A 26,632-nucleotide genomic window follows, 5' to 3' on the forward strand; every position below is an offset into this window, starting at 1 on the left:
TTTCTTAAGAAGTATCTACATGATGTTAATCATATTGTGGAATGGTCTATGATACATGTGGAACCTAGGGGAGAGTGCCAACTAGAACCATTGTGCATTGTATTTAGGAGGTAGATTACATTTTGGATTTAAGTGACAAAATAAGTAAAGGTGAAATGAAGGAACTTTGGATCCGATGAAGCCACCTAGGATATGAAAGAATAAATGAGGGCAGTATAACAATTTTTTTTAATGAATAAGAGGGTGTAAGAGCTATTATTTAAAGCTTATTTTTTGGTTTTTTTTCTTTCTAGTTACATAAAACAATGCGGATGATGTTCCTTTAAGGAGGTGGGGTTTGTGACACCGTTTATGCTATCCCTTGTTTTGAAATTTTAAATGAGAAGTACGTAATTCTAGCATGGACATATTTTCCTGCGGAGACATTGCATAGCTATAAATATAATTATGAAATTTTAATTGGATGACTTAAGGAGAGTGACACATATATCCATGATCTAATGGGGAGAGAAGAAGTAGAGAGTGGCATAGGCTGGCAAAACTGAATTTTCCACCATCCCATAGTTGGAAGGACATGATTGGAAAAAACAATTCCCACCTTTCTCATGTTCCCACAACATGGGAAAATGGAGGCTAGAAAACCCCATAAGAGTCAAGTAGTTTGAAGGAAAAGAGGAATGAAAGAAAAATTAGGGAATGTAAGAGAGAAATCAAGGAGAGGAGCGAAAGGATAAGTACAGAAGTATAGATGAGATGTGATGGATATCCTCTCTCCAATTGTTGGGGTATGATTCATAGAATTAGTGCATTGAAATAGTTGGACTATGGTGTCCAAGTGTGAATGGTCAGTGGACGACTCAGTGGAGGATTGGGATATGAGTGTTTTTTGTAATAGCTAATAAACCATTTAGGTACTTGCTGAAAAGGGATGATAAAGAACTAAGTATTTCCTAAGAAATATGATAAACAACTTAGTGCTTTCCAGGTAAGCTGATAAACTGCCTAGGCAATGAGCTATAAACTCCTCTAGTGGTCTCCTTGAAAATACAACTAATAAACCACCTAGAATGTAGACCTATACTCTTGTAACCAATAAATACCCAAAACGATATTTGGTTGAAATTTGCCTATGAAATTATTCCCTCAGACTATTTATCTAGATCAAGGGTGGTCAACTGTAGGAAAGACTATAGTCTAGTCAGCCTAATTTTCCTGCACTCGACAACCATTCATATAAGTGAAGTGACTTGAATATATTTGAATGTGAATGATTAACTTGACGAGTATATTATTGGCTAATGATTGGAAAATGAAAAGGTTGAATGTCCTCGATGGAATAGTTATTTTCTATGTTCTTCTGAAAGAGTTGAAATACCAGTGTTCCATGATTATAATGAATGTGTCATGAGTTACTGATTTATGCATATGTAAATGTGACTGGATGTGTGAGGTCATATAACTAACTAATATTAATAGTTCTCTAATTGTTGTCATGCATATCAATTTGATGTCGCATTTACTTATTTAACACTATAGACTATCTCAATAACAAAGGAAATAAATTATGTTCTATGTGCATTAAATGAAGAATTTGTTAGAGTTATGGACCTCTAAATTTAAAATTGGTGTGGATAATCTATGATTATGTACACCTACATTTTGCAATAGATGTCCTTAGCCCTATAGAGTAAGTAGGATTTTAGATTTCACAAGGAAGTTGGCTTGGAATCCATTTTCTCTATTTTACTTAGAGTTTGATGAGATGTAATCCATGGAGCCTTCAATCTTGTTATGGTATTTAAAGTGTCATAATCATGATAGAATTACTTAGAAGGAGTCTTATATTTCTAAATATTCAAAGACTAGATCTCTTTCATGGAAAATGTGATGTCTAGGCAATAGCCCAATGAAAATAATTTTGATGTTATTCCTTAGAAGTTTTACTTCTGGATATTTCCAGTATAACCCTACAATTGTATCTGAGTTAGGACTGTTCTTGGGGTGAAACTTGTATCTAGATTGAACATTATTTTTAAATGAAAAATGATATTTGAATTTAGATATGGATAAGAGTCAAATGTACACTCAAATTGGCAGGTGCATCTAAGGATCTAGAAATCCTACCTAGAATCGAGCATAAAAATTTGAGAAAGGCCCAAACCCAGATTTTGGAATTGCATCTACTGTGGGGCCCACTTGGAAAGTCAAGGTGTGAGGCTTGGATGGAAAACAACCTAGATAGATTTTATCTATAGTGGAGCTTACTATGAACATGGTAGGTGTGATGTGAAATGAGAAGGAACCCAGATTTTGGGTAAGAATGTAATGTACAAAGGGTGGGCCCCAATTGTGAAAATATTTGCATGGTTCATTAGAAGAAATTTCAGCCTAAAAGCTCCCATAAAATTTTCATGTAATTTCTATGTCATAATATGTAAACCAATCAAAATCCTTTAAATTTAAAAAGAGTTACATGGAAACGATGAAAAGAACTTTTAATTGTATTTTTAGCATAACTCCTTATAGATTTACTCAAATTTCAAGTGTAGACACTCTTTGGATGCGAAATTAAATTACATGTCAAATGATTTATTCATTCTTTTGAGAAGATCCACATTGATAAAATTAAAAATACATTAAAAAATGAGTTGAACACATTTTTTAATGTATCTTCAATTTTGAACAATGTGGGTCTTCTCAAAAGTATGCATAATAGGTACTTGTTGGATATGGAACTTAATTTTCCATCCAATAAGTATTTTCACTTGAAATTTGTGTAAACGTATAAGGAGATAGACCAAAAATACAATTTAAAAAATAGTTTTCTTGTTTTCCCCCTAAAATTTATTTCTTATTTGATTATTTTAACTATTAGTTCATTACGTTTTGTTAGGAGATGACTTTTAGGCTAACATTTCCTCTCATGCCATATTGAACGAAGCAAGAGTTGTGTAATGGTGGGATTGTTGAAAGAGGAGGTTGATGTGGGACTAGATTCAAAATGAAATTTAATAGAGAGACAAAATTCAAAAGTTTTTCGAACTCAAAAAAAATACCAAGGAAACATTTTGCATACAACCATATATCCCCTAAAATTAGATATACTAGGGAATTATGGAGTTACATTATGGGGTAGGCTCAGTGGGTCTCACTATTGAGAAATGAATTGGCAAGTTCCACGGTGGAAAAAAATGCAATATATATAGCCGCGTAGCTCAGTTAGGGATTCCATGTGGCAGTGCCTTGCTGACATGGTAAGGTATAACGGGTTGAACATTAAATGGAGATAATTTTCAATCTCAGAGGCCAACTTAGATAAAATTTATATCATCAAAAATATCAATAAGCCAAACATGATGGTGGTAATGGTTTGAGTTTTAGTGCAATTATAAATTAAACCTTTTTTTTAATCCCAATATTCATAAATTACCTTAGAGGTATGTAAAATTTTAAAAGTAACACCTTTCATAGCTTGAGAATAACCCAAGGAGGTGGGAGGGTTTGTTATAGTTTCGTTGATATATTCTCTCCACTAAGATATTATGTGTGTAATTTAGTTTGTCTATTCTTAGAAAACACTTAATGTATTTGTATGTAACATAATTTGATTAATGATAGGTGTGAAGTGTATGTGTGCTCAGTGATTATGTGTTGGTATTAGACACTATTATGGGCCTACTAGAATCTGTTTAGTTATTATACAAGGGGAAATGAATAGGATATATAATGTAAGCATGTTGAGACATAAGTGGATGGTGGATTTTCTCAACTAAAAGTAATAATATGATAATTTCCAACGTTGAGAGTAACAATTATGAATATCAAGTGACATTTTAATTTGATATTGAAATGGATTGGCATTGGAAGCAATTAATGACTTTGGCATGCACATCATGTTTGAGTATTGTTAGAAATATAAAAGAAAAAGGCCCTACTTTAAAGAAATTATAGTTTTCAATTTTTTTCAGAATCCTTAGAGATTGTAGAAGAGACATGTTGACTTTAGTCATCTCAATATTTGAGTGTGATTTTGTTAGAAATGACCACTCTAACCTTTTCCTCGTGAAGAAGAGAAACTCTAAGTTGACCATTTAATAAATATGAAGATGCCTATGCTATGAATAATTGCATATGATAATGAAGGCAAAAAGGGTTCATGAAGGTGCCAACATTGTGCATTATTTCAGATAAGGAGGTAAAGGAATAGTAGAAAGTGATGCATTTTGATGAATTGTAAATGGGATTATATGTTTGGGAAAATAGTTTTCAAATAATAATGTTGTTAATATTTATGATGTTGTAAATATTTTTAAATGTTTCTTCTACGTAAATCAATATTGTTGTAATGATTCATACGTGTTTTAATTGAGATTTTTGTAATGATGCATGATCGATTGTACATTACAACCCAAAGTATTGGTCTAAGATAATTTCGCTAGATGTTTTGTAAGCTTCGTTGAGTCATCTATGTAGTGTTTATCACTCTCAAATAGAGAGAGGACGTGACATGAAGTTGTGAAATTAACCACTAGGTAGGTATGAGAGTGGGAGGTGTACTTGTATCTATGTTGTAATCGAAGAACTTAGTATTTGATTAAATGGAGGAGGAATGTGAGATATTGTAAGAATGCAAGGGACCAAGTCAAAGAGGGTTTGACATGATTAATGAACCACCTAGATGAAAAATACTCCTTAAATAGTAGAGGTTGGAGCAATAGTTGAAATTAGATGGTGTACAAATATAGGTATAGTTGTGTTGAATAATAGCAGACTCGTGACCATATTACTATATGTTAAGCTATGTTCATAAGAAATTATACGGAGTTCTTTTTGAGTTGATGGAGTACCTAGTATCTCTGTGAATGGAGATTGTAATTGTGCCTTAGTAATATACCCACATAAACTGTGTGGAGTGGAGTGTTATTACCTTCATGATGCTTCAGATGCTTTTGTTCTAGTCGCATTGGATCCTTATTCCTAATGCGATGGAAACACCACCTATTTAATCTTCATCAGGGAGGTCCAAGAGTGGTGGAGGGGGGGGGGGGGCGGGCGGAGGGACAACAACTTTTATGAGTCCCCCCGTGGTGGGGGTTCGGGGGAAATGCTCTCGAATCTAAAAATGGATGAAAACTTTCCTTGTAAAATATTTCTAATTTCATAGTCAATCAAGGTCGTTGATTAGGTAGATGATCTGACAGTAGAAGTTATGTTAATATAGGTATTTTTTACCTAGAAGGAAACCCTTGATTTATAGGACAGAATCATATTATGACTATGAATGATTATTCCGAGCAAGAGAGAGAGAGAGAGGAGGTTGTGTGAGAGCGAGGATGAAATTATATTGGATCTGTTATATGTTTTATCTCTTCATTATGCTCAATAATATAAAAGGAAGGATTAGTTTCTTCTCCATGGATGTAGCCCAAATTGGGTGATCCACTAATATATGTGTCTCTCTTATTTTGTTAGAAAATTATATCTCACGGAGCAATGAAAGATATAAAATATTGCAGAAATATGAACACAAAAACATATAAAACAAGAGAATAACATATATACATGCTTCACCCAATTTGGGCTACGTCCATGGAGAAACAACCAGCCCTTCCTTTTATATTATGCAGCAAACAAAAGAGATACAACCTACAATAGATCCACTGTAATTCCCTCTTCGCTCTCAATCTCCTCTATCTTCCTCACTCAGAATACTCATCTACATACTTGCAATACAAATCCCTCATATATAGTGAGGAGTTTCCTTCTAGGGTAAAAAACCCTAAACTAAACATAACTTTTACCGTCAAATCTTTGCCTAATGAACGGCTCAGATTAACTACGAAATTACAACATTTTATAAGGAAATTTTACATCTATTTTTAGCTTTGGGGATGATTCCCCTAATCCCACCGCCAAAGGGGGGCTCCCAAAGGTCACAGCTGCCCCCCCAAACCCCCTTGCGGGGGGGCTCCCAAAGGTCACAGCCGCCCCCCCTGGACCCCCCTGCAGTGAATACTTTACGAGCGGTGTTGCCGCCCCATTACAAACTGGTGTCCAATGCGGTGATATCTTTGAATAAAGAAGATAATCAAGCTCCACACCCAACAATCTCCCACTTGGAGACTGATTATAGCAACTTCACCACTGCTTCATTTGCTGGAAAATGACTCCACTTTGGACCTGGTTGTTTATCATCTTCTTCATCATACTTGAAGACCAATTGAAACTTAGAAAATTCTCAGTCTCTCCCTGGTTACAACTTTTGTTAACATATCTGTAGGATTCTGGCTAGTGTGTATCTTTTCTAGCTTCAATTGTCCATCTTCCAACACTAACCATATGAAATGGTACTTGAGCTATATATGTTTAGCCTTGGAATGAAATGGAGAGTTCTTTGCAAGATGTATGGCACTCTAGCTGTCACTATATAACCTACCCAACTCTTGCTTCTTACCCAATTCATCCAAAAACATTTGTAACCAAATCATTTCTTTACTAGCCTTTGTAGCATCAACATACTCTACTTCCATTGTTGAAAGTGCAACAACACTTTGCAGTTCTGAGACCCAACTAACAATTGTTCCACCTACAATAAACACATACCCTGTGGTGCTCCTCATGTTATCTCTATCACCCGCCATATCTACATCAACGTATCCTTGAGGAGCAATGTTTGAACCACCAAAGCATAATTCTTGATTTGTGGTACCTCTCAAATACCTGAGAATCCACTTCATCGTCATCTAATGTTCTTTTCTTAGATTATTCATGCACCTTCTTACAACTCTCACTGCATGTGCAATATCAGGCCTTGTGCAGACCATTGCATACATTAAGCTTCCAATTGCTAATGTATGGAACTTTAGATATATGAGCCATTTCTTCCTATGTTTTGGGACACTCCTCCTTACTTAAGTTGAAATGGTTAGCCAAAGGTATACTAGCTGGTTTTTCATTCTGTATATTAGACCTTTTTAACACCTTTTCTATGTACTCACTTTAAGACAATGTTAATTTGTGAGTCTTCTTGTCCCTAGTTATTCTCATACCAAGGATTTGTTTTGTAGCACCCAAATCCTTCTTGCAAATGATTTCGCTCATTTTCTTTTGAGCACATTTATTTCCTGCATGTTAGAACCTGCAACAAGCCTGTCATATACATAGAATAACAATATAATATAGCTGCCATCATTTTTCCTTTTGAGATAAACACAATGATCAGAGTGACATCTAGTATAACCTTGTTCAGACATAAACCTATCAAATTTTAGATACCACTACCTTGGAGCCTGTTTTAAGCCATAGCCTGTTTTAAGCCATACAAGATCTTCTTCAACCTACACACTAGTTTCTCTTTCCCTTTTACCTCATATCCTTGTGGTTGTTGCATAAATATATCTCTTCCTCCAAATCCCCATGGAGAAAGGTTGTCTTTACATCTAACTACTCAAGATACAAATATTCAGCTACTACTAGACTAAAAATAGTTCTGATTTAAGTCATTTTAACAACAGAATAAAATATCTCATCAAAGTCTATACCCTTTTTCTGTGCAAACCCTTTCACCACAAGTCTAGCTTTATACCTTTTTCTACCTCCACCTTCTTCCTTCAACTTGTAAACCCATTTATTCTGTAATGTTGTTTTACCTGTAGGCAACCTAACTAAGTCCCAAGTCTGGTTATGTGCTAAGGAGTCCATCTCTTCTTTCATGGCTTGCTCCCACTTCTTCCTAGTTTCTACCTACACTGCTTCTTCATAACATTCTGGTTCACCAGAATCAGTCAACAGTACATAATATAATGAAGGAGAGTATCATTCAAGGAGTCTACTTATCTTGTTAGATATTCTAACACAACTTTCAGGTGTTTGAAGTGCTTGTTGTTGTTGTGGTTGTTGTTTTGGATGTTGATCATTAAGATTTTCAAGCACCATCACTTTTTCAGTGATCTCGTCAAGCACTGTGTATTCTCTGTTTTCTTTTTCCTGTTTCTTTTCCTACAACTGATCCTTATACAAAACCTTTTCATTGAATATCACATCTCTACTCCTAATTATTTTGTGTTTTTCATAATCATAAAAGCAATAAACAAAATCATTAACACCATATCTAATAAAAGTACATTTCTTTGATTTTTCCTCAAGATTTGTCCTATTTTCTTTATTAATGTGGACAAAGGCTTCACAACCAATGTTTTTTTAAAAATGAGTAGTTTATCGTTTTACCTATCCATGCCTCCTTTGGAATACCACCATCCAAGGAACTTGAAGGCCCTCTGTTTATTAGATAAACAACAATACCTACAAAATCTGCCCAAAATTGTAAATGCAATCTTGCATGCAATCTCATTCACCTTGCATGCTCCATGATTGTCTTGTTCATCCTTTCTAACACACCATTTCCTTGTGGTGTTCCTGGAACTATCTTAAATTCTCTACGAATTCCATTCTCTTAACAATACCTATCAAACTCTTTCCTCCAATATTCACCTCCATTGTCTGATCTGAGACACTTCAACCTTTTTCCTGTCTCATTTTCAACCAAAGCTTTCCATTTCTTGAAAGTATCAAATACATCATATTTATTTCAAATACAATAAATCCAGGTTTTTCTGGTTGCATCATCAATAAAAGTAACATAATAACGAGATCCACTAAGAGAGAATACCTGTGTAGGTCCCCATACATCTGTATGCACAAGCTCTAATTTTTCACTCTTTTTTTCTTTCCCAACTCTAAGTAATCTAACTCTCTTCTGTTTTCCATAAACACAACTCTCACGAAATTTTAAATCAACATGCTTCAAACCTTGCAACAAATTTCTTGAGTGAATAATCTGCATCCCCTTCTCACTCATGTGCCCGAGCCTATGATGCCACAATGTTGTATCTTCTCTTGTAGACGTTAAAGCATTAACAAAATTAGAAATACCATTGCATAAATACAATGTACCAATGTTTTCTCATTTTGCTATTACCACGGATCCTTTAGTGACCTTCCAAGTTTTATCTGTAAAAGTAGTCACATGGCCTTCACCTCCTAACTTCCCTGTTGAAATAAGATTTTTCTTCAGATATGGAACATGTCGTACCTCCTTCAATAGTTATTGATTTCCATTTTGTTGTTTTATGAAAACTGTACCCATTCCAATGATATTACAGGGTTTATCATCACCCAATCGAACCTGTCCAAAATCTCCTAGAATATAATCATAAAAATGTTTTCTATCAGGTGTGGCATGGAATGAGGCCCCTGAATCTACCACCCATGCATCAATAATATTTTCTAAATAAAGAATCCAATCATTTTGCAACACATCACCTGTTACATTTTCTTCATGATTATTTTCTTGTTGCGCGTCTCCTTCTTTTCCCTTCTGAGACTTATAGTCTTTCTTCAGGGGTCCTTTCTTGCAGGATTTCCATCACACTATCCTCGATATGGACTTGCATCTACCTTTCCTTGACTTACAGTTGTTGAGCCATGCAATAGGTATGTATTTACTCTTGATTATTATTGTTTTCCTCCTTTCTTATCCATCTTATGCCATAATATAATAACAAATTGATAGGATTTTGATCAGGAATGAATAAAACAACTCTTGATACGATTTGACCGACCGAACTAACTCTCGTTACTTTTTATGTAGAAAAACAGCAGAAGGAACAACTGTTGTTCCCAAGTCAGAATAGCAAAATCTAATCAAGGAAAATGAGATGCGTTGGGTGCGGTCGAACCAAGGAACAAGTCAAGGAGATCAACTCAAGATAGAAGAATTGTCTGAAGATAGCATTTAGTTGTGAATCCCTTAGGATCTCATCTTGAGGGATCACATTTATCTTTTCGTTTTGACTATAAAAGAGAATACCGAAGAGGGATCTCTCGTCTTTTACTTTGATTGTAATTTTAATTTATAGAAGGGCTATTCTGAGAAACAATATCGTGTTGTAATGATAAGTGACTTTGATGATTAATATACAACACATGTTGATGTTTGTTTGTATCTTCTGAAATAGTTAAGTAGGGTTCACTAGTGGCTAGGGCCCAGTCTCTAGTGGAACTTATTTTCGTTCCCTATTTTATGCATTTTCCATTTTTTACAAGTTATTCTGCTTTACAGTTTTTCAGTTGATGTATTTTTGTTGAATCAAATTTCTGGTATTTATTTCATTAATGCGCAGTCATAGTTGGTTTTATTTAATTCATGTCATGGATTGAATTAGTTATCGGCTAAAGAATCATTTCCAATTAATTGCATAATAGAGTGTGATTTATTAAATGCTTTCCTTTTACCCAACAGTTTAAGTACAACTAAAAGAGCTCAGTTAATACGACAGTGCTCTTGGTTGATTAAGATTGAATTGCAGTATTGTTTAGATGAGTTATTTCCTTTAGAGTTACAAGCTTGAGATTTATGATTGCACCAGTTTACTCTTGTATTGAATTTCATAGCTTAGTTTAAAACATTACTCTCTGGATTTATAGCTTGCAAATGTTGTGTACAGTCTTGTAATAAAAAGACTTACCCAGGTTGATAATTAATGTGAGGCAATTACGAGTTTTAAAAGACACCTTTTAGCACCAAACATTCATTTCTATCTTAAATTCTTACGCAATTCTGCTAGAAAGCAGGCGGAGGAGTGTGCAATGGTGTCCTTCTCTAAAAGGTTCGGGGGGAGGAATTATATCTTTTCTGGTCTTTTCTTCTTAGCCATTCATACAAAAATACAAACATTCATTTCTATCTTAAATTCCTACGCAATTCTGTTGGAATGATTCGAGAGCGCATCCCCCGAACCCCCACCACGGTGGGACTCATAAAAGTCGTTGTCCCTCCCCCCCGCCCCCTTGGACCTCCCTCACGAAGATTAAATAGGTGGTGTTTCCAACCCATTAGGAATAAGGATCCAATGCGACTGGAACAAAAACATCTGAAGAATCATGAAGGTAATCACAATCCACTCCACACATTTTATGGGGGTATATTACTAAGGCAAAATTACAATCTCCATTCACAGAGATAATAGGTACTCCATCAACTCAAAAATAACTCCATATAATTTCTTATAAACATAGGTTAACAAACAATAGTATGGTCACGAGTCTGCTATTAGTGAACATAACTATACCTATATTTGTACACCATCCGTTAAGAAACCAGCTCACAAAAAGATAGAAAAGAGAGATCCACGCCTTAGAATTCAGCCTCTTCGAGGGGGCAACCTCCTTTACATTACATAAATGAACAATTCTTAGATGATACAAATGACAAAACCTCCTTTCTATATATAGGAGTCTAGGGAGTCACAATATAATCCAGCCAACCTAACAATAATAATATAAAGCCACAAAAATAACAATAGAGGGATTCTATGGGGCACAGAAATAACAATATGGGGGTAATAGGGGCACAACAATATAAATAAGGGGTATAACTACAATAGTAATGGGGTAATCACTAGTATTATAGGGACCCAACATGCCCCTCTCCTTCAAAAAAGTGTTGTCCTCAACGCTTGAGTAGTTCTGGATACTTCTGCATAAAATTCTCATCCTCCCATGTGGAATCTTCAGCGGATAAGTTCTTCCACTTGATAAGATACTCTGAAATTGATCGATTTCGTAGCTGTCGAGTTCTTGTTTCTGTGACTGCTTCCGGTTTCAATATAATTTTTCCTTCCTCGTCAAGTTCTGGCAATATTGTTTGAATTGGGAGCTTGTCACCTATAACCTTCTTTAAACATGAAACATGGAAAACTGGGTGCAATCGAGAAGCTGCAGGAAGCTCCAATTTATATGCCATAGTACCAATCTTTTGCAACACCTTCTACGGACCATAATACTTTAGTGATAATTTATTATCCTTCTTAGCTTGCTTTAGGGACATTTGCTTATATGGTTGTAGCCGTAGGAATACCCAATCACCTACCTCAAAACTTCTTTCACTGCGATGTTGATCTGCCTGTTGTTTCATTCTATTTTGTGCCAACACTAGGTTATCCTTTAAGAGTTGGAGGACTTGTTGTTGATGTTCGATGTGATGTTCCACTGCCTGAACCTTAGAATTTTCTCTTAAATATGATGTGATGGATGGTGGTTGATACCCATAAAGTGCCATAAATGGGGCCAAAAGGCATGACCAAAAATTCATAATGACCCTCATGAGTTCTAAATGCCATTTTCGGAATGTCTTCAACCTTCATTCTGATTTGATGATATCCCGAACGAAGATCCAACTTGGTGAAGTAAATTGATCCATGCAATTCATCCAGTAATTCATCAATAACAGGAATGGGGAACTTATCTTTAATAGTGAGTTTGTTGAGCTCCCTATAATCCGGACACATGCGCCATGATCCATCCTTCTTGTGCACCAATACTACTGGAGCTGAGAAAGAACTTTGACTCGGTTGAATTATACCTGCCTCTAGCATTTCTGCAACCATACGTTCAATTTCACTTTTTTGGACATAGGGATATCTGTACGGCCTGATGTTTGGAGGAACACTTCCTGGAATTAGATGAATAGCATGATCATGATCACGCATAGGTGGGAGACCTTTGGGAGTCTCAAATACCTTGGAATGATTGTCCAGGACTTTTTGGAGATCTGGAGAAATAGATGATTCCAATGTGGAAACATCTAGCGAACATAATTGTGCAATTACACCTCTTTGCTCCTTTTTTAGAAGCTTTGTCATGCCATTAGAGCTGATTATCTTTCCTGGTTTCCCTGCAATACCCCTTAATTCAACTTCCTTTCCTTCCACAGAAAAAGTCATGAAAAGTTCTTGAAAATTAAAAGCTATTGTACCCAAGGATTGTAGCCATTGGACTCCTAGTACAACATCAGCACCTCCTATTGGAATGGAAAGCATTGGGCTAGTCAATACATATTCTCCCATGGATAGCTTGATATTATGGCACTTTCCAGAACAATTTATTGTTCCTCCATTTGCAATCATCACTTGACACTCTGGTGCTGGATATAGGAAGCAATTCAATTCTTTTGCTACCCTACAATGAATAAAATTGTGGGTGCTTCCTGAATCAATCAACACTATTACCTTTTTCTTCTTGATTTGTCCTACTATCTTGATGGTTTGAGGAGTGGTAATTCCTGCCAATGCATTACAAGATATGGTCGGATTTATTTGTTCTTCATCTAGGCCTTGTTCCTGGAATATATCCTCTTCTTTTGACCTTTCTTGCTCCTTTTCTTCTTCCTCTTCACAATCTATGTAGAATAATTTCTTCTCAGCACACTTATGACCTTTTGTGTATTTGCTATCACAATTGTAACAAAGCCCTTTTGCTCTTTTTTCTTCCAATTGTTGTGGTGTCAACCTTGTAGGTTGTAGAAGACTATGGGCAACAACACTTCCGTCTTTATAGTTGTGAACGATATGCTTCCTAGTTGCCATAATTTTGCTTTCCATTTTTCTTGCTAACCTGAATGCCTTCTCTAATGAATCAGGTTCCCAAAGGCGCACATCATGTTGGATATTATCCTTTAAAGACCCTATGAACACATCAATCCTATGCTCCTCTGGAATATCTTTTACCCTTATGTTCAATTTTTGGAACTCATCAATGTTCTCCATTATTGAACCCTTTTGTTTGAGACTTAGCAATTGGCTAAAAAAAGTGTTGCTTTTTGTATCCTCATAATGTGCTATCAATTCTTCCGTAAAAATTGCCCAAGTGATAAATTGTTTACGAGAACAAAGCCATTGAAACCATACAAACTGATTTGGTTCCAAATATAAAGTTTCCATACGTACCTTTTGTGTGTTTTGCACATTATTGAGATCGAAGAATTGCTCCATCTGTAATATCCATGTGGCGGGATCCTTGCCATCAAACTTCCTCACATCAATTTTTGGAACATGGTGAGTCTTCGATCCAACATTAGAGTCTATGGAATCATGATTAACATTTCTTCTATTCTCATCATGAGTTTCCTTTACTACCTTTTCACCATTAATGACCCTTTCTTGTAGCAACTTCTTCAATTCATCCATCTTATCATCCATGCCATCAAATTTAGCGTCAATCTTAGCTTCCATGCCATCCATCTTAGCTTCCATTCCCTTTATCTTAGATTCCACGCCATTTACCTTATATTCCACGCCACTTATCTTAGCTTCTGTTAGCTTTTGTGAGCGTGACATTTGTTGCACTTGTTCTTGTAATTTTGATATATCATGTAGCATTTCTTCCTCTTCTTCATGAGTCATGCTAGAGCTTTCAGGTTCCTTACTAGGTGTTTGCATTTTCTTTCCTCGGGGCATCAGTTACCGATAATAAAGTTTTACTATGCCCTTTGAATTCCGTTAAACCAAGCTTACACAAAAATTAAAAAAAAAACTACACACCTTTTTTCACTTTATAGAAGCCTGATATTGAATCTGATGTATATCTGTAATTTCGGATCCTCCAATTCTGAAATTGCTACCTGTAGTAGCCTTCTGCGTCCTCTTTCCAATGCCACAAGTCTAAGCCAAATTGGATTCTCCAAGGAAGAGTTATGTGAAATCTCCCACAGTGACTTGCTTTTAGACTGGTTCAGTAGAGCGAACTTGTACGACGTGCCACGAGTCACTGTTTCAACCTTTGAATCTGAAACACACACACAAGAAACTACAGTCCGTCCTCTTTCTGTACCTTTTTACGGAATTTCAATCCGATCCTCAGAGAGAGAGTTATGACGATTTTCCCCAGGTCACCTGTTTTGAATGTAATTCAGGAGTCTGCAAAAAGACCAACTTCCTCAGATCATATCTCCGAAAATGTCGCGCGAAAAGCTCTGAAATTTGGACCCAAGGTTCAGCGCCAATTCTTCTCAAATGGGTTTTTTTTTGCGACTTCTGAAACGTCACAGAAAAAAAGTTATAGCGAAAATACCACGATGACCTGTTTGGAGCAGCGAAACCCTAGAATCCAAAGCTCTGATACCAAATGTTAAGAAACCAGCTCACAAAAAGATAGAAAAGAGAGATCCACGCCTTAGAATTCAGCCTCTTCGAGGGGGCAACCTCCTTTACATTACATAAATGAACAATTCTTAGATGATACAAATGACAAAACCTCCTTTCTATATATAGGAGTCTAGGGAGTCACAATATAATCTAGCCAACCTAACAATAATAATATAAAGCCACAAAAATAACAATAGAGGGATTCTATGGGGCACAGAAATAACAATATGGGGGTAATAGGGGCACAACAATATAAATAAGGGGTATAACTACAATAGTAATGGGGTAATCACTAGTATTATAGGGACCCAACACCATCTAATTTCAACTACTGCTCCAACCTCTACTATTGTAGGAATATTTTTCATCTAGGTGGTTCATTAATCATGTCAAACCCTCTTTGACTTGGTCCCTTGCATTCTCACAATATCTCACATTCCTCCTCCATTTAATCAAATACTGAGCTCTTCGATTACAACATAGATACAAGTACACCTCCCACTCTCATACCTACCTAGTGGTTAATTTCACAACTTCATGTCACGTCCTCTCTCTATATGAGAGCGATAAACGTACATACATGACTCAACAGAGCTTACAACACATCTAGGGAAATTATCTTAGACCAATACTTTGGGTTGTAATGTAATGTACAATCAATCATGCATCATTACAAAAATCTCAATTAAAACACGTATGAATCATTACAATAATGTTGATTTAGGTACAAGAAACATTTAAAAACATTTACAACATAAATATTAACAACATTGTTATTTGAAAAATATTTTCCCAAACATATAATCCCATCTACAATTCATCAAAATGCATCACTTTCTACTATTCCTTTACCTCCTTATCTGAAATAATGCACAATGTTGGCACCATCATGAACCCTCTTTGCCTTCAATATCATATGCAATTATTCATAGCATAGGCATCTTCATATTGATTAAACGATCAACTTAGAGTTTCTCTTCTTCATGAGGAAAAGGTTAGAGTGGTCATTTCTAACAAAATCACACTCAAATATTGAGATGACTAAAGTCAACATGTCTCTTCTACAATTTCTAAGGATTCTAAAAAAACTTGAAAACTACAATTTCTTTAAAGTAGGGCATTTTTCTTTTATATTTTTAGCAATACTCAAACATGATGTGCATCACAAAGTCATGAGTTGCTTCCAATGCCACTCCATTTCAATATCAAATTAAAATGCCACTTGATCTTCATACTTGTTACTCTCAACATTGGCAATTATCATATTATTACTTTTACTTGAGAAAATTCCACCATCCACTTATGTTGCAACATCCTTACATTACATATCCTTTTCATTTCCCCTTGTATAATAATTAAACATATCCTAGTAGGCCCATAGTAGGGTCTAATACCAACACATAATCGCTGAGCACACATACGCTTCACAACTGTCATTAATCAAATTATGTTACATACAAGTACATTAAGTGTTTTCTAAGGATAGAAAAACTAAATTACACACATAATATCTTAGTGGAGAGAATATATCAACGAAACTATAACAAACCGTCCCACATCCTTGTGTTATTCTCAAGCTATGAAAGGTGTTACTTTTAAAATTTTCCATACCTCTAAGGTCATTTATGAAGACTAGGATTTAAAAAAGGCTTAATTTATAATTGCACTAAAACTCAAACCATTACCACCATCATTTTTGGCTTATCGATATTTTTGATGATATAAATTTTATCTAAGTCGACATCCGAGATTGAAAATTATGTCCATTTAATGTTCAACCCATTATACCTTACCATGTCAGCAAGGCACTACCACATGGAATCCCTGACTGAGCTACATGGCTATATCTATTACCATTTTTCCACCGTGGAATTTGCCAATTCATTTCTCAATAGTGATACCCACTGAGCCTACCCCATCATGTAACTCCATAATTCCCTAGTATATCTAATTTTAGGGGATATATGGTTGCATACAAAATGTTTCCTTGGTATTTTTTCGAGTTCAACAAACTTTTGAATTTTGTCTCTCTATTAAATTTCATTTAGAATCTAGTCCCACATTGTGCTCCTCTTTCAACAATTCCACCATTACACAACTCTTGCTTTGTTCAATATGGCATGAGAGGAAACGTTAGCCTAAAAGTGGTCTCCTAACAAAATGTAACGAAATATAGTTAAAATAATCAAATAAGAGATGAATTTTTGGGGGAAAACAAGAAAACTATTTTTTTAATTGTATTTTTGGCCTATCTCCTTATACATTCACACAAATTTCAAGTGAAAACACTCATTGGATAAAAAATTAAATTCCACATCCAACGAGTACCTATTATGCATACTTTTGAGAAGACCCACATTGATCAAAATTGAAGATACATTAAAAAATGTGTTCAACACATTTTTTTAATGTATCTTTAATTTTATCAATGTGGATCTTCTCAAAAGAATGTATAAATTATTGGACATTTAATTTAATTTTGCATCCAAAGAGTGTCTACACTTGAAATTTGAGTAAATCTATAAGGATTTATGTCAAAACTACAATTAAAAGTTCTTTTCATCATTTCCTTCGAAAATGTTTACATGTAACTCTTTTAAATTTAAAGGATTTTGATTGGTTTACATATTATGACATAGAAATTACATGGAAAATTTATGGGAACTTTTAGGCTAAAATTTCTTCTAATGAACCATGCAAATATTTTCGCGAGTGGGGCCCACCCTTTATACACTACATTCTTCCCCAAAATCTGGATTCCTTCTCATTTCGCATCAGGCCTACCATGTTCATAGCAAGCCCCACTCTAGATAAAATCTATCCAGGTTGTTTTCCATCCAAGCCTCACACCTTGACTTTCCAAGTGGGCCCCACAATAGATACAATTCCAAAATCTGGATTTGGGCCTTTCTCAAAATTTAATGCTTGATTCTAGGTAGGATTTTTAGATCCTTAGATGCACCTGCCAATTTGAATGTACATTCAACTCTTATCCCTACCTAAATGCAAATATCATTTTTCATTTAAAAATAATGTTCAATCTAGATACAAGGTTCACCCCAAGAACAATCCTAACTTAGATACAATTGTAGGGTTATATTGGGAATATCTAGAAGTAAAACTTCTAAGGAATAACATCAAAATTATTTTCATTGGGCTATTGCCTAAACATCACATTTTCCATCAAAAAGATCTAGGATTTGAATATTTAGAAATATAAGACTCCTAAGTAATTCTATCATGATTAGGACAATTTAAATACCATAACAAGATCGAAGGCTCCATGGATTACATGTTATCAAACTATAAGTAAAGTAGAGAAAATGGCTCCCAAGCCAACTTCCTTGGGAAATATAAAATCCTACTTACTCTATAGGGCTAAGGACATTTATTGCAAAAATGTAGGTGTACATAATCATAGATTATCCACACCAATTTTAAATTTAGAGGTCCATAACTCTAACAAATTATTCATTTAATGCACATAGAACATAATTTATTTCCTTTGTAAATGAGATAGTCTATAGTGTTAAATAAGGAAATGTGGCATCAAATTGATATGCATGCCAACAAATAGAGAACTATTAATATTAGTTATTTATATGACCTCACGCATCCAGTCACATTTACATATGCATAAATTAGTAACTCATGACACATTCATTATAATCATAGAACACTAGTATTTCAACTCTTTCACAAGAACATAGAAAATAACAAGACCATCGAGGACATGCAACCTTTTCATTTTCCAATCATTAGCCAATAATATACTAGTCAAGTTAATCATTCACATTCAAATATATTCAAGTCACTACACTTATCTGAATGGTTGTCGAGTGCAGGAAAATAAAGGAGGGACTTTAACTCTACACCCAACCATAGGCCAACTAGATTGTAGTCTTTCCTACAATTGACCACCCTGTATCTAGATACACAGTCTGAGGGAATAATTTCATAGGCAAATTTCAACCAAGTATCATTTGGGGTATTTCTTAGTTCTAAGAGTGTAGGTCTACATTCTAGGTGGTTTATTAGTTGTATTTTCAAGGAGACCACTAGAGGAGTTTATAGCTCATTGCCTAGGCAGTTTATTAGCTTACCCGGAAAGCACTAAGTTGTTTATCATATTTCTTAGGAAATACTTAGTTCTTTATCATCCCTTTTCCACAAGTACCTAAATGGTTTGTTAGCTATTACAGCAAAAACTCATATCCTGATCCTCCACTGAGCCACCCATTGACCATTCATTCTTGGACACCATAGTCCAACTATTTTAATGCACTAATTCTATGAATCATACCCAAACAATTGGAGAAAGGATATCCAACACATCTCATCTATACTTCTATACTTATCCTTTCCCTCATCTCCTTGATTTCTCTCTTACATTCCCTAATTTTTCTTTCATTCCTCTTTTCCTTCAAACTACTTGTCTCTTATGGGGTTTTCTAGCCTCCATTTCCCCATGTTGTGGGAACATGAAAAAGGTGGGAATGTTTTTTTCCAATCATGTCCTTCCAACTATGGGATGGTGGAGAATTCAGTTATGCCAGCCTATGCCACTCTACTCCTTCTCTCCCCATTAGATCATGGATATATGTGTCACTCTCCTTAAGTCATCCAATTAAAATTTCATAATTATATTTATAACTACGCAATGTCTATGCAAGCCAATATGTCCATGCTAGAATTACGTACTCCTCATTTAAGATTTCAAAACAAGGGATAACATAAACGGTGTCACAAACCCCACCTCCTTAGAGGAACATCATCCTCATTGTTTTATGTAACTAGAAAGCAAAAAAAACCAAAAAATATGCTTTAAATAATAGCTCTTACACCCTCTTATTCATTAAAAAAAATTATTATATTGCCCTCATTTGTTTTGTCGTATCCTAGGTGGCTTCATCGGATCCAAAGTTCCTTCATTTCACCTTTACTTATTCTATTACTTAAATCCAAAATGTAATCTACCTCCTAAATACGATGCACAATGGTTCTAGTTGGCACTCTCCCCTAGGTTCCACATGTATCATAGACCATTCCACAATATGATTAGGAATTTAAGACAGAAATGAATGTTTGTATTTTTGTATGAATGACTAAGAAGAAAAGACCAGAAAAAGATATAATTCCTCCCCCCAAACCTTTTAGAAAAAGACACCATTGCATGCTGCTCCACCCGCTTTCTAGCAGAATTCCGTAGCAATTTAAGATAGAAATTAATGCAAGGCGACAAAGGACGAAAAAGAAGATCATGGAGTGTGCAAGCTGCATGAGATTGCATGGAGTATTACCCTTACAATTTTGGGTAGATGTTGTAGATAATATTGTTAATAAAATAAACAAAGAGCTTTAAAGTTCCTTGGATGGTGGTATTCTAGAGGAGGCGTGGATCAGTGAAAAGTTAAACTACTCATTTTTTAAGTCTTTCAGTTGTGAAGCCGTTTTTTACATTAATAAAGAAAATACGACAAAGTGTGAGACAAAATCAAAGATGTACCTTTATTGGATATGGTGTTAATTGTTTTGGTTATCACTTATATGATGATGAAAATTAAAAAATCATTAGGAGCGGAGATGTCATATTCAATGAAAGGTCTTATTTAAGGATCAGATGCAAGAAAAGAAATAGGAAAAGGAAAACAAAGAATATACATTTCTTGATGAGATCATAGAAAAAGTAAATGTGATTGAAAATCATAATGATTAACAACCACAATAACAACAGGAAACTCCAACACTTGAAAGTGGTGTTAGAAGATCTACCAGGATAATTAGACCCCCTGAACAATAATCGCATTCATTAGATTATGTATTTTTGACTGATTCTATTGAACCAAAAAGATATGAAGAGGTAATGCGGATATAAATTAGGAAGAAGTGGGATAAAGCCATGGAAGAAGATATGGAACTCTAAATGCATAGCTATACTTGGGACTTAGTCAAGTTTCCTGTAGGTGAAACAACATTGCAGAAGAAATGGGTTTAGAAGTTGAAACAAGAATATGGAAGAAAACAAAGGTATAAGGGTAGACTTGTGGTGAAGGAGTTTACACAAAATAAAGGTATATACTTTGATGAAATCATTGGTCGTTAAAATGATTTCAATCAAAACTATTTTAAGTTTAGTGGTAGCAGAAGATTTGATTTTTGAGAAGTTAGATGTAAAGAAAACCTTTCTCCATGGGGATTTGGAGGACGAAATATATATGCAGCAACCACAAGGGTATGAGGTAAATGGAAAAGAAAAATTAGTGTGAAAATTAAAGAAGAGATTGTATAGATTAAAATAGGATCCAAGATAGTGGTATATAAAATTTGAGAGGTTTATGTCTGAACATGGTTACACTAAATGTCACTCTAACCATTATGTTTATCTTAAAAGAAAATTTATGAAAAGTATATTATATTTCTTTTGTATGCATATGAAATGCTTGTTACAGGGTCTAACATGTAGGAAGTAAATGTGCTCAAAATAAATTGGAAAATTCATTTGCAATGAAGGATTTGGGTGCAACAAAACACATCCTCGGTATGAGAATAACTAGAGACGTGAAAAATTGCAAATTTGTGTTGTCTCAAAGTCAGTACATAGAAAAGGTGTTGGAAATAGTTTGATATGAAGAATGAAAAACTAGTTAGTACATCTTTTGTTAGCCATTTCAAACTAAGTTAGTAGACATGTCCTAAGACCCGAGAAGAGATGGATTATATATGTAAAGTTACATATGCATCAATAGTTGGAAGTTTAATGGATGCAATGGTTTGCACAAGGCCTGATATTTCACATGTAGTAGGAGTTGTAGAAAGGTATACAAACAGTCCATGAAAAGATCATTGGATGGAAGTAAAGTGGATTCTCAGTTATTTGAGAGGTAACAAAAATCAAGCATTACGCTTTAGTGGTTTAAAAATTTCTCTACAAGGATATCTTGATGAATATATGGCAGATGATAGAGATAACAATAGGAGCACCACAAGGTATGTGTTTATTGTAGGTGGAACAATTGTTAATTGGGTTTCAAAATTGCAAAATATTGTTTCACTTTCATCAATGGAAGTAGAGTACGTTGCTGCTACAAAGGATAGTAAAGAAATTATTTTGTTACAAAGGTTTATAGATGAATTGGGAAATAAGCAGGATATGGGAAGGTTATACAATGACAGCCAAAGTGCTATTCATCTTGAAAAGAACTGAACATTTCATTCCAAGACTAAACATATACATCTCAAGTCCCATTTCCTATAGTCAGTGTTGGAAGATGGAAAATATGCACACTAGCCAGAATCCTATAGATATGTTAACAAAAGTTGTAACTAGGGAGAAACTGAGATACTGCTCAGTTTCAATTGGTATTCAAGTATGATGATGAAGAGGAGAAAGAATCAGGTCGAAAGTGGAAGCAGTGTCTAGCAAGTGAAGCAATGATGGAGTTTCTATAATCGGTCTCCAAGTGGGAGATTGTTGGGTGTCAAACCTTGTTCCTAACGGGGTAGCAACACCACACATTTAATCGTCATTAGGGGGGTTTGCAGGGGGGAAATGATGACTTTTATGAGGTCCCCCATGGTGGGGGTTCGAGAGAAGTGCCCCCGAAGCTAAAAATAGATGAAATTTTGTCTTGTAAAATATTGTAATTTCGTAGTTAATTTGAGTCATTCATTAGGCGGAAGATCTAGTGGTAGGAGTTATGTTAATTTAGTGTTTTTTTCCCTAGAATGCGACCCTCAATTTATATGAGGGAATTTTATTGCGACTATGCATGATTATTATTAGCAAGAGAGAGAGAGAGAGAGGAGGTTGAGTGAGATCGAATAGGATTACAATAGATCTGCTCTAGCTTCTATCTCTTCATTTTACTAGATAATATAAAAGGAAGGATTGGATGTTTCTCCGTGAACGTAGCCCAAGTTGAATGAACCATTTATAGCCCATGTTACTATTTGTTTACATTAATAATACTTATTATTGTGGTAAATAAAAAATTATATTAAAAATACTGAATTGCACATTTCATATATCATAGTGCCCAATAACCATGGAAAAGAATAAGTCAATAATATTCCAATGAAAGATATGATTTATATTAAATGAGAGATATTTTCTATAAAACCATAAAGGATGATTAAATATATATTTTTCCTTCAAAATTTAAATTTTAAATAATTAATTTGATAATACGCATAATATTAAATTAGAAGATTGAAATATGTGCATATGATTTAAACCAGATCACTTTTAGGTTAAGTTATATAATTTTTTTTAATAATTAATTTGCTTTAAGTAGCTTTGTAGCTAAACCCATTCATCCTCGAAATAAATAACACACTACATTAAATCTATTCCTCAGATGAATATCAATTAAAGAAAAATCTCATAATATTTTACTTTATCATTTTCATAATTGACTAAAGCCATTTCATATCGTTAATTTAGGTTAATGGTAAAAAAATATTAAGTTATCATTTACATAATTGACTAAAGGAAATTTCAAATTGTTAATTTAGATTAATGGTAAAAAAATATTAAATTATTAATTTTTTAATTGACTAAAGCCATTTCAAATTGTTAATTTAGATTAATGGTAAGAAAATATTAAATTATCATTTACATAATTGACTAAAGGAAATTTCAAATTGTTAATTTAGATTAATGGTAAAAAAATATTAAATTATTAATTTTTTATTAAATTTGTTGAGGGAAAAAATTTATTTTACATTATGTGTAAACTTGTCACTCTATAATCAAAATTTAAATTTTATTTATATTAATGAAAATAAAATTTAAAATAATTCTAAAAAAATAAATATACAAAACATTTTAAAACAATTCTAAAAAATAAATAAATATACAAAACATTTAATTAAACTGATAGACTTTTCTATGCATCAACATAGTCGTCAACACTTTCATTACTTTCATTTTCCTACATCTGACATGGTTTCCTACTAAACATCATCTGGCTATAATCCTGCTTGACATCTGTGCACAGATTTTACGTCAGTCTGATGTCTGGATTTTATTCTCTGTGAAAAATGGCATGTTCTTTTACCTTGAAATTTCCCATAGTTTCTTCAGCGAAAGCGTCTTATTCCACTAATTCTGTGGTTGCTGCTAAAGAGGAAAATGATTGCCCCGGGAAAGAAAATTGCATAGACAACTCTGCAGCTATTCTTCCTGTGAAGATCGGAGCAATCGCTTCTATTGTTGTGGGGATTACCATTGGGGTGTGTTTGCCTCTCTTAGGCCGAACCCTTACTTCTGTCAAGCCTGACAGAAACACATTTTTTGTGATTAGGGCTTTTGCTGCGGGTCTTTTGCTGCGGATCTTTTTCTTGCAACTGCCGTGGTGCAATTTCTTCCTGGCGCCTTAAAGTTTTCTACCAGTGAATCTTTTTCTTGCAACTGCCGTGGTGCAATTTCTTCCTGGCGCCTTAAAGTTTCCTACCAGTGAATCTTCAGTATGGCGCAATATCCCATTGCCAGGGTTTCTAGCCATGTTTACGGCCCTGTGCACACTTATCGTGGATGCTCTGGCTACTGCTTACTCTCATTTGAAAGATCAAGAGAAACCGACTGATGAGGGTAAGGAGCCGACCGAGGATAAAGAGCTTGGAGGTAACGGCAAAGATTCAGACGGTCACGCCCATGGACAACAGGTCTCGCCATTGGACAGCTGGTCTCGCCATTGGGTCATTTCTACGGTAAAATCTTTTACTTTAACATATCCGATTTCTGAAAAATAATGCTTTAATTTTTATTTACAGGCCATAGAGTGAATAAAGATTCAGGGAACTTTGAATGTGATGGCTTCTTCTGATATTGAGTTTATGGATCAGGTTTTAGAATTGGCTATAATAGCTCAGTCAGCTGTTGTTGGAATATCGGTCGGTGGATTGGAAAGTCCATGGATGGTAATTAGAGCTTTAGCGGCAGCGTTTACACTTCAACAATTCTGGGAAGGAATGAACCTCGGCGGATGCCTACTTCAGGTCACCATTTATTAATCTCTCAAATTTTCGCCTTTTTTCTCAATTTAATTACTAAGCTAAGCCCAGGTTGGGCCAGTTCAGTTTGTTTATTAAGTTGAACCCAGGTTGGGGATGCTGAGCCCAGATTGGGGCCAGTTTGTTTATTATATGGAAGAAAAAGATAAACCATTAGTGGGAGGGATTTTCTTTACCTCATATGTACTAAGCTAAGCCCAGGTTGGGCCAGTTCAATTTGTTTATTAAGTTGAACCCAGGTTGGGGCCAGTTTGTTTATTATAGGCTGAGCCCAGATTGGGGCCAGTCTGTTTATTATATGGAAAAAAAAATAAACCATTAGTGGGAGGGATGCTATTACTGATACTATGGAAAGATGTTATCACTGAAATTGCGGAAGTTAGGTCGATTTTGAATACCTTGAGATCTTTCAGGAATACCCTTTGAAATCTTTTAGGCTTTTTTAAGGTTTGAACTCGAGACTTGGTCCCAACTAAATTTCCTCAAACCAATTGGTCTCATAGCTTTTTTCTTCTCAAATTAAACATTTTCTTTTCCAAAAAAAATCATTATTATCCATATCATTATACTCCATATGAGAACATCATTATTATCCATATCATTATACTCCATATGAGAACATATTTATGGGACTGTGCAAACACATCAATAACAATAATCTTGAAAGCCATTACAATAAAACTTATAATACTATTTATAAAAAATAAATTTAATTACACAAATAAAAATCATTCTCTCTAACCCTCCATCATAAATCCAATTAACAATTCAACCAAATAAACTACTATTCAACTTTTTAGTAATCAACGATTAGATTAACACTAATGTAATTCAACCAAATATACTACTATTCAAACATTTTAACAATAATCAACGATTAGCACTATTGTTTTTCTTAAGCAATAATCAGATATCATTAATGTTATGTTTTAGTAAACAACGATTAGATTAACACTAATGTAATTCAACCAAGTAAACTACTATTCAAACATTTTAACAATAATCAACGATTAGCACTATTGTTTTTCTTAAGCAATAATCAGATATCATTAATGTTAAGTTCTTGGGTGAGACGTTTCTCTGATTTCAAATATGATTGAAATTGTTTTAAAATTAATTAGTTGGCATGATTATATCGTTCAAACTGTTTTAACCGTAGTAATCAGTTGCCTTATAAATGTTGTGTTGTTGGGTCTGGTATATTCTCTGATTCTATGCCTCCATATTTACTAGTTTATTGGTTTATCAGAGATGATAACATCAAGCAAAATTTAAAATTAATTAGCTGGCATGATTATATTGTTCAAAATTTTTTCACCATGGGAATCAATTGCCTTATAAATGTTCCATTGTTGGGTTTGGTATATTCTCTGATTCTATGCCTCCATATTACTAGTTTGTTGGTTTATCAGAGATGATAACATAATTTTTGGTGATATGATTTTGTTTTTTTTTTAAATTGTAGTTTTAAATATACAAAATTCTAGATTTGTGGTGTGGGTGTCTTTTAATTGTTTTATATTTTGAATTGTTTCTGTTAAGATATATTTTATTTTTAAAGTAAAATTATATGTTTTTTTAATGTACAAATGGATTTAGTATTTGAAAATTTCTACGATATTTGAATTGTCTAGATT

General features: G+C 34.4%; 1 protein-coding gene across 1 annotated transcript; it reads left to right on the plus strand.

Annotated features, from left to right (window-relative positions):
• The first annotated feature begins 23,990 nt into the window (after window positions 1–23,990).
• LOC149165547 (zinc transporter 5-like) lies at window positions 23,991–25,365 on the plus strand. The gene is made up of 2 exons (XM_089431161.1): window positions 23,991–24,692; window positions 24,828–25,365. The coding sequence occupies exons 1-2, from the start codon at window positions 24,486–24,488 to the stop codon at window positions 24,993–24,995; spliced, it is 375 nt and encodes a 124-aa protein (XP_089287287.1). The 5' UTR covers window positions 23,991–24,485; the 3' UTR covers window positions 24,996–25,365.
• The last annotated feature ends 1,267 nt before the right edge of the window (window positions 25,366–26,632 follow it).

This window comes from Pinus tabuliformis, chromosome 5_1 (assembly GCF_031772625.1).
Source record: "Pinus tabuliformis cultivar Carrire ecotype Pingquan chromosome 5_1, CPIR1, whole genome shotgun sequence".
In the NCBI taxonomy this organism is placed as follows: Eukaryota; Viridiplantae; Streptophyta; class Pinopsida; order Pinales; family Pinaceae; genus Pinus; species Pinus tabuliformis.